Genomic DNA, 9,867 nt, shown 5'->3' on the forward strand with positions numbered 1-9,867 from the left:
GACATACAAGACCACTGATAATCTCCCTCGATCTGGGGCTCTACGCAAGATCTCACCCCGTGGGGTCAAAATGATCACAAGAACGGTGAGCAAAATCCCAGACCCACACGGGGGACCTAGTGAATGACCTGCAGAGAGCTGGGACCAAAGTAACAAAGCCTACCATCAGTAACACACTATGCCGCCAGGGACTCAAATCCTGCAGTGCCAGACGTGTCCCCCTGCTTAAGCCAGTACATGTCCAGGCCCGTCTGAAGTTTGCTAGAGTGCATTTGGATGATCCAGAAGAGGATTGGGAGAATGTCATATGGTCAGATGAAACCAAAATATAACTTTTTGGTAAAAACTCAACTCGTCGTGTTTGGAGGACAAAGAATGCTGAGTTGCATCCAAAGAACACCATACCTACTGTGAAGCATGGGGGTGAAAACATAATGCTTTGGGGCTGTTTTTCTGCAAAGGGACCAGGATGACTGATCCGTGTAATGGAAAGAATAAATGGGGCCATGTATCGTGAGATTTTGAGTGAAAACCTCCTTCCATCAGCAAGGGCATTGAAGATGAAACGTGGCTGGGTCTTTCAGCATGACAATGATCCCAAACACACCGCCCGGGCAACGAAGGAGTGGCTTCGTAAGAAGCATTTCAAGGTCCTGGTGTGGCCTAGCCAGTCTCAACCCCATAGAAAGTCTTTGGAGGGAGTTGAAAGTCTGTGTTGCCCAGCGACAGCCCCAAAACCTCACTGCTCTAGAGGAGATCTGCATGGAGGAATGGGCCAAAATACCAGCAACAGTGTGTGAAAACCTTGTGAAGACTTACAGAAAACGTTTGACCTGTGTCATTGCCAACAAAGGGTATATAACAAAGTATTGAGAAACTTTTGTTATTGACCAAATACTTATTTTCCACCATAATTTGCAAATAAATTCATTAAAAATCCTACAATGTGATTTTCTGGATTTTTTTTCTCATTTTGTCTGTCATAGTTGACGTGTACCTATGATGAAAATTACAGGCCTCTCTCATCTTTTTAAGTGGGAGAACTTGCACAATTAGTGGCTGACTAAATACTTTTTTCCCCCACTGTATTTGATTTAGGAATGTCCATTAATAAAATGGCATAATTTCATCTCCAATAACAAGTTACACCTGGCTGAGAGTTAACTTTAATCCGATTTTGAAATTTATATTTGTTCTATTCATTACAACAGCAGACATTCATTACAACAGCAGACATCATCAGCTACATCACACTAGCAATATTATATGAGAATATATTTTCGGTGTGAAACAGGAAAGAACACACAACAAAGGAGAAATGGACACAGAGAGAAAACAGATACACTGTCAGAGTCAGTCAACAATGTAACAAGGACAGCACAAATAGAGAAGGCCAAGACCAAACACATATAAAAAGGATAAACACAGCATTACTAACAGCAGTTCATATAAATATTAAATAAGATAATAAATAAATGTATTATGCATTAATGTGAATTATCTGTTTCATGTGACGAGTGCTGGTCAGAAGTGTTTCTGTTGGAGCTAGAAACACACACATTTCGCTACACCCGCAATAACATCTACAAAACACGTATGTGACCAATAACATTTGATTTGATTTTGATTTGATAAAGTGGTCATAGTGGTCAAGCTGAAGTCTTTCTTCAAGTCAGCCTTTCCACCTATAGGAACTACTCCTATTGTGAACCCCTTGTAAGTGGTCAAGTAGTGGGGTGCCTTTTAGCCTAATTGGCGTTAAGAAACAACCACTGCAAACAAGTGGTTTAAAGTCAATCATGAGCTGACTTTGACAGTGTTGAGCATTAACTTTTACAGTACACAAATGTAAACAACATTCCACTTTCTACTAAGTAACTACCCAGTTGTTCACAACGATGGGCTGGTTTCACAGTGTTTAGTACCAAGATGGGTCTCTCATGTCAAAGTCTGATTTCTCCCAACACCTCAGTCATAGGTTTAGATGGAGCCAGTTGGGGCAGGGTGACTGTTGTGTTGTTGGGGAGAGTAACATCTGCCCCATCTGTCCTCTCTGGCCCTTAATCCCCATAGACGGTGCCCATCTGTGGGGGTGCCATGTGAGGAGGGTGGTACAAGTCATAGGGCATCTCCAGGGGCAGCTCGTAGCGGGCGCTCTGGTACAGGCCCATGGAGGAGGGGGGGTAGTGGTGAGGAAGGAGGTAGTGGGGCGAGGACTGCTTGGGCACCAGGTTACTGCCGATGCTGAGAGGGGGTGTGGGGGGGCAGTCGTAGGGAGGGGTGTTACAGTCATTAGGGGAGTGGCTCTCATAAGCCCCTCCCTTCATTCCCCTCAGGTGGAGCAGGTGGGCAGAGTCCAATGTGCCATAGGGCGGGCTGGGCAGGCCGGGGGAGGAGTAGCTGATTGGTCTAACGGTCATCCCCACCCCTCCCAGGACTGTGGGCCCTCCTCTCCCCCCATGCCTGTCCTCAGGCCTCTCCTCAACAAAACCCCCAGTCCCGAGCTGCAGACAGCCAGCCACCAGGTTGCTGGTGGGCTGGGAGAGGCCTTCACACAGGGTCTCCATGAAGGCCCTGCTCTCCGTGGACTGGTCCCCCTCCAGGGCTTCAGACAGGGCACAGATGTAGTTGCGGGCCAGCCGCAGGGTCTCAATCTTGGACAGTTTCTGAGTCTTGGAGTGGCAGGGCATGATGCTGCGCAGGTTCTCCAGCGCGTCGTTCAGCCCGTGCATCCTCGAGCGCTCCCGGGCGTTAGCCTTCACACGTCGCGCCTTGAAGCGCTCCTGCCGGGCCTTGGTCATCCTTTTCCTCTTGGGCCCTCTGCGTTTGGGAGCGTTCCCATCCCCTTGGCCCTCCTCTTCCTCCTCCTCCTCATCCTCCTCCACATCCTCGCTGCCCAGCTCCCTGCCCAGGTGGCCCATTCCACCTGGTCTGTAGCGGTGCGCTTTGATTGGCTTGTCTCTGTCTGGGGAGCTCACGTCATCATCCATCCATTCCAGAGAGCTGACTAGCTCTGCCCCCTCGCTGGGCCTTCCGTACGAATTGGCCATCATGGTCTCCTGGAAACAAAACACCAACATTAGCAACAGTTCTGACCTTAACATATAAACTTTTTATAAAATATTTTATACTAAGAAAACGAGGCTCACCACAACTTTACCCTTTGACATGTTTTGTTTATCCTGTCCAAAGCTGATGTGAATTGAGAGTAAGTTTTCTACTGATACACCTACATATGCTGGGACATTGACCCTAGCATCTGATGCTGGGACATTGACCCTAGCTGGTCTTGAAGAGCAGACAAGTCTATTTGTAGCAGTTTTATCCCACAGCATAATGGGTTTTAATGACCTTGTGTGGCCTACTGTAGTAGCCTCAAGGTGAGTGCTAGATCATGACTGAACCCAGAACAAAAATCTCACATAATTTAGTTTTATGTTTATGTTGTCTGTCCATGAGAGATTAGGTCAAGACTAGCCTTAGCCTGCTTACTCTACAATCTACTTAGGCCCACAATCAGTTGTCTAAGCTAAGGCCTTTGATTACCGGTTTGTTACAGTACTTATGGGGTTCTTTTAATATTTTAGGAATTTTTTGTTTTAAGAATCTCATGAAACATGCTGTTGTCATATGTCATTTATTTGTCTGCAAACAGTGTGCAAACAGTGATTATTTTAATCCGAGGGGAGACTTGATCTCGGGGGACTTCAAAACTCTGTAATTCCACGCTTTTAGGTCACTGCGGGCACCGGGATGCACTCTCAATCTGGGCCATTGCGGGATTTGCTCCCTCCATGGATGAAGTGGCAACATGGGATTAACTCAAGGTTAGACTACATTCCAGGATCAGTAACAGGGAACTCAGAAAAATCCATTTATAACTCTGCAACAAATGGTGCTTATGATTATGGGGAGTTTTCACTGTAGGTTTTCCCATAGGTTATCTATTTTGAGCGTTCTAGAAAATGATATTTATTTAGCCTATTAGATCCTCTATAGCAGGGGTAGGCAACTAGATTCGGCCGCGGGCCGATTTTTTGTCAGGGTGGATGGTCGTGGGGCCCGGAAAATAATTATAATAATTTGTACACTGCAAATTGACCAAAATAATTTATATACAGTACCAGTCAAAAGTTTGGACACACCTACTCATTCAAGGGTTTTCTTTATTTTTACTATTTTCTACATTATAGAATAATAGTGAAGACATCAAAACTATGAAATAACACATATGGAATCATGTAGTAACCAGAAAAGTGTTAAACAAATCAAAATATATGTTATATTTCAGATTCTTCAAATAGCCACCCTTTGCCTTGATGACAGCTTTACACACTCTTGGCATTCTCTCAACCAGCTTCACCTGGAATGCTTTTCCAACAGTCTTGAAGGAGTTCCCACATATGCTGAGCACTTGTTGGCTGCTGTTCCTTCACTCTGCCGTCGGACTCATCCCAAACCATCTCAATTGGGTTGAGGTCGGGGGATTGTGGAGGCCAGGTCATCTGATGCAGCACTCCATCACTCTCCTTCTTGGTAAAATATCCCTTTACATAGCCTGGTGTGTTGGGTCATTGTCCTGTTGAAAAACAAATGATAGTCCCACTAAGCCCAAACCAGATGGGATGGCGTATCGCTGCAGAATGCTGTGGTAGTCATGCTGGTTAAGTGTGACTTGAATTCTAAATAAATCACAGACAGTGTCACCAGCAAAGCACCCCCACACCATAACACCTCCTCCTCCATGCTTTACGGTGGGAACTACACATGCGGAGATCATCTGTTCACCCACAACGCGTCTCACAAAGCCATGGCGGTTGGAACCAAAAGGCTCAAATTTGGACTCCAGACCAAAGGACAAATTTCCACCGGTCTAATGTCCATTGCTCGTGTTTCTTGGCCCAAGAAGGTCTCTTCTTCTTGTTGGTGTCCTTTAGTAGTGGTTTCTTTGCAGCAATTCGACCATGAAGGCCTGATTCACAGAGTCCCCTCTGAACAGTTGATGTTGAGATGTGTCTGTTACTTGAACTCTGTGAAGTATTTATTTGGGCTGCAATTTCTGAGGCTGGTAACTCTAATGAACTTATCCTCTGCAGCAGAGGTAACTCTGGGTCTTCTATTCCTGTGGTGGTCCTCATGAGAGCCAGTTTCATCATAGCGCTTGATGGTTTTTGCAACTGCACTTGAAGAAACATTCAAAGTTCTTGAAATTGCCATAATATGGACTTGGTATTTTACCAAATAGGGCTATCTTCTGTATATCCCCCTACCTTGTCACAACACAACTGATTGGCTCAAACACATTAAGAAGGAAAGAAATTCCAGAAATTAACTTTTAAGAAGGCACACCTGTTAATTGAAATGCATTCCAGGTGACTACCTCATGAAGCTGGTTGAGAGAATGCCAAGCGTGTGCAAAGCAAAACTTTTGTTTGGTAGTATATATATTTGAAAATAACAATAATTACCTTCATTACATTGAGATACGATCACATCTCTGTGTTTATTTGTGGGAATACTTGGGAACAGATTTCCTAAATTAAACTAATTTTTAGCTGAATTCCTGGTGATTGTACAGACCAAAAACTAAAATTGTATTTTTTTTATTATTATTATTATTATTATTTATTTATTTTACAAATAACTTTTTGGGAGAAAAACGCCTGTTGCTGATCCCTGCTCTATATATAGGCTTATTTGAAACTAGGTTTTAACTGATTTGTCCACATTTTTGTGTGTCATAGATTTGTATTCCACACAATAAATTAGTTTGATGAATGATAACGTATAGCGTAGGCTACTTTCGTACAATTATTAGCCTAATATCATAAATATGTTGTTTCTTTATTGAGATTTTTCCCAGCTATGTCAGCAATGATTATGACGATTTTAGCAACAAGCTGATGACCAATGTGATTTTGAAGCAGGCTGAGCTGGTGGGGTAACCCAGGTTTAGGTTGTCTTTGGATAAATAACCTCTGTTGTGATTTAAAGGGACAATCTGCAGTTGCCACATCCATTTTTGGACTTATAAATTAATGACACTGATTCTTGAAGAATATAACTTATAAATGCCTCATGAGCTTAGTTCAACTCATACCCCATCAGAACCCAACATATAAGCTTGTTTTACTCCAATGTTTGTAAACAAAGTAAATGTAAACAAACACTATATAGCCTAAAAACATGGTTAAAACTATCATTTGGATATCTTGGATGGGCATTCCTTGCATGCATAGCTCTGTCTATGAATTTGAGATTGGTTACATTTCTCCAGCCCCATCCTTCAGCTTTTTACAGAAACAGGGGAGTGGACTATGCTTTGTTATTGTGTCAACTGCTGATTGCCACTTTAAGTAGGCTTACACCTGTTAACGTTCTCCCATTAAGATTATGCTAGGCATAATTTAAGAACAGTAGCCTAGTGACTAATAATCATGTCACAGTTCTTAAGAATCCTAAATTGATGATAACTATTTATTAATCTGTCTGTAGCCTATCTAATACCTTAACACGGTTGCAGCTGTACATGTAGCATATGCCTCATTCCTGTTATTTAGCCGAATAACCTATGGGCCTAACCCAACATTTCGAAAATGTCAAATAATAACCTATTAGGCTACCCTTCCAATTTATAAATGGTCAAAATTCCACATTTCACATTCAACTTCACATAAATATTATTAAAATGTTAGAATAGTCAATAGGCCTATGCTATTAGAAATATACTATTATCCATTGAGAAAGAAACATTGACATTAATTCGAAATGAGAAAGATGAGGTTGGTCTACCTGATATTTGAAATAACGCTCCCAAGGACCTCCTGTGAGATGTTATTGGCTGTTGAGCGGGCTTAGACTACAGGTTACTTTCTCAACAAGCCAAAGCACTCAATCTTTAACTTTCTCCCCTGCGTCTCCTTCGCAGTTGTTGTCAGTGTTCCATCCCAGAGTGACGCCTCTCTGCGGTTCACTCCGCAGGGGCCCCGGGTTTTAGCGTCCGACCTACAGACAGGCTCCTCCTCCCACTCTCTCATCCTCTCGCATCCAATTAATCTGCGCTCGAGCGCGCGCGTGGCCCGGCCCGTGGCCAATGTCATGAACAAAAACAGTTCACTAGTTTTGTGTGTGTGTGTGTGTGTGTGCGTGTGTGTGAAACAAAATCGTTTTGATTAGACTGATAGCCTGCAGGCCTAAGCTCTTATGGCTCATGACATTATTGCGGCACTACATTAGAAAATGTTCATAGTTGCAATAGTTTATTTTTAATTTTTTACAATTTGTATTAGCAGTCTCTGTCAACAAATAAGCAGCGCAACTTTAGCATAGACTGAAATGGTCTGTCGATCTTAACCGATTGTGACAGCTTGCGGTTGCGCGTGAGCAGGTGTTCGCGCCATTCCCCGGTCCATTCATACTTCCGCGTATGCTGAACAGATATTGGCCTCCGGCGTGCACTCATTGCACCCAATTACGCTAATTAAATAGGGTTCCAGAGACACCCCTCACGAGACGGGACAGGCGCGGCGCCTGCATAGTGAAGTCCTGAGGTGAAAGACAGAGCAAACTAAGCGAATGGAGACATAGGCCATCTAGCTACAAGTGGACTATTACTTGTGTAGCAAGTTAGGTTATACCATAGAAATAGAATGATTCTAGTTATGTGGGTTATACAGAGCATTTTATTTACTTATTCTGTGAATTATTTTACAATCATACTTTTTAAATGAATGTTCATCTCTGTATAGACTTTACCTTCAATAGATACACTGTGTGTGTGATTGTGTGAGGGACAGATAATGAGAGATGGAGGGAAGTGCTACTGTCCCATGAGAGAAAGAATCACATGTGCTCATGTTGGAGGGAGAGGTGAGTGAGGGGTTGGATGGGGGGACTGTCTGTGCACCCAAAGGATGTGTCTCACACTACCCTCACAATCCCCAGCCGACCCCCCCTCCCCCATCCCCCTCCCCCTCCTCTCCCCCTGGGTCCCTGCCTGTCCTACTCCACACCTGCAGCCCAGAATGGGAATAACTGAGCCAGGCCTCGCTCTTCCCCAGAGTGGGAATAGCCACACTTTGGCAGACACATAAGCAAACTATGGGTGACACAAAATAAGACAAAATAAACAGATCCCATTTAGATATCAAGACAAGCTGCCACTTTTCTCACATTCCATTCACACATTTTTTTGTTGTCATACATTTTCACACATTTCAATTTATCTGGAGTAAAATATAGATGGAGCAACATTAAAGGGGGAGAAATATCCCTATTCCACAAGTGGTAAAGAGGTAGCTATGATTGCTGTCATGTCCCCTGGTCCCCTTGGTGTTGGTCATGCACTATGAACTTCTCTGACAGATGGCTCATACTTCCTTCCTCTCCCCCCTTTTTTCTCGTTCAGTAACTATCTGCTAGCGGCTCAGATGCACTTGTATTCTCACCTGACCTAACATTGACCCCTAAGGACTCTCCCTCCTCACCTTGTGTAGGTATGTTTGTATGTTTGCTTGAGAGGGCAGCAGCTTTAGCTGCAGAAAGCAGAACACAATGCCCACACACACACACACACACACACACACACACACACACACACACACACACACACACACACACACACACAGGCACACAACCTCTTCCTGAATCCCCAGTGCTCCTGTTTTCAGTTACAGTAGGGAGAGGGGGCTGCGTCCATCTGTCAGACTGGGAGTCCTATGAGAAATCTTGATACCCTAGTGGGGAATGAGGAGAGAGCACTTACGTGTGTATGTGTATGTGTTGGCGGGGGGTTGGGTGTCACGATTGGTCTGGAAAGACTGCATGTGCAACTATAATCAAGTTGTAAACACTTTTATTCACAATATCACATATCAGAAATGATGCTATTACAATTATGCTATGTGCAATAGTATTTTGGTTGTTGTGTTTTTACATTTTATTTGAGTAACAGATCACATTCACCTCTTTACGTAATACTTGTGGCCCCTAAATTCTCTCCAAACACTATTGATGTTTTGAATAGGGATGACAATAGGCTCATCATATTGTTTATTATAGAGCGTTCAGAAAGACAAACAGACCTCCAGAGAATGAAAGTTACTCTGAGTTTCATGGTCCCTCATCAGCTTGGAAGTTACACTTAGCCACACTTGAACCTCCCTCCAATCTAAGCCCTAAACGTTCTGGTGATCTGGACCATGTGTCCTTCTACCAACCATCCCATTGATGAGGCCACTCCACAGGGCCACAAAAATAGACACCCCCCAGCTACACCCCAAACCCCCTTAACCCTTCCCTAAACCCCCCGTTGGCCCCCTGCAGTGCGTGCTCATTGGCCGACCGCCTTCAGGCGTCCCTTTTCCACGAGCCTATTGTCTGGTCCCATAAGCAGCTTTGTTTCTACATGTGCAGCTGGACTGGCCCGCTCAGCCATTAGCCACGACACGCTAAAGAGAGCGGGATAATATAATTACAAAACAAAAGTCAGGTGGCTACTATATCTGCCAGGGGGAGCCCATTTGGGGACCTATGTGTGGGGGGGTTGGCGGGTGGCCAGCTATAATTCGATTATGAAATGTGAGAGTGACAAAAGGAACAATTGAATCTTTTTCTCTCACTCGCCCCACTGTGGTTTAATTTGATTCCATTTCGGGTTTAAAAAGAGGGGAGTGTGAAAGAGAGAACATTTACTCTTCTAATTTTCAGAGTCGCCGGCCCAGAAAATGTAATATGGTCTGACAAAACTGAACTGGGGAAATGACTCACAGAGCGTATCTTTATTGTCAGGTCGATGTGAGACTCAGCCCATTTGTTGAGGCCCAAATCAGATGAATTCCTGAAAGATGTGGTTTTTGTATGAAGTGA

The 9,867-nt window shown here is 43.9% G+C and overlaps 1 protein-coding gene across 1 annotated transcript; it reads right to left on the minus strand.

Annotated features, from left to right (window-relative positions):
- Nucleotides 1–1,154: 1,154 nt before the first annotated feature.
- LOC121575933 (neurogenic differentiation factor 4-like) lies at nucleotides 1,155–6,952 on the minus strand. The gene is made up of 2 exons (XM_041889225.2): nucleotides 6,793–6,952; nucleotides 1,155–3,059 (listed from the first exon to the last, which is right to left on the minus strand). The coding sequence occupies exon 2, from the start codon at nucleotides 3,051–3,053 to the stop codon at nucleotides 2,061–2,063; it is 993 nt and encodes a 330-aa protein (XP_041745159.2). The 5' UTR covers nucleotides 3,054–3,059; nucleotides 6,793–6,952; the 3' UTR covers nucleotides 1,155–2,060.
- Between the last annotated feature and the right edge of the window lie 2,915 nt (nucleotides 6,953–9,867).

Source organism: Coregonus clupeaformis, chromosome 10 (genome assembly GCF_020615455.1).
Source record: "Coregonus clupeaformis isolate EN_2021a chromosome 10, ASM2061545v1, whole genome shotgun sequence".
NCBI classification, from domain to species: domain Eukaryota; kingdom Metazoa; phylum Chordata; class Actinopteri; order Salmoniformes; family Salmonidae; genus Coregonus; species Coregonus clupeaformis.

Coding starts and splice junctions, on each gene's coding strand:
- LOC121575933 (XM_041889225.2), bottom strand. CDS start 3,053: ATGATGGCCAATTCGTACGGAAGGCCCAGCGAGGGGGCAGAGCTAGTC.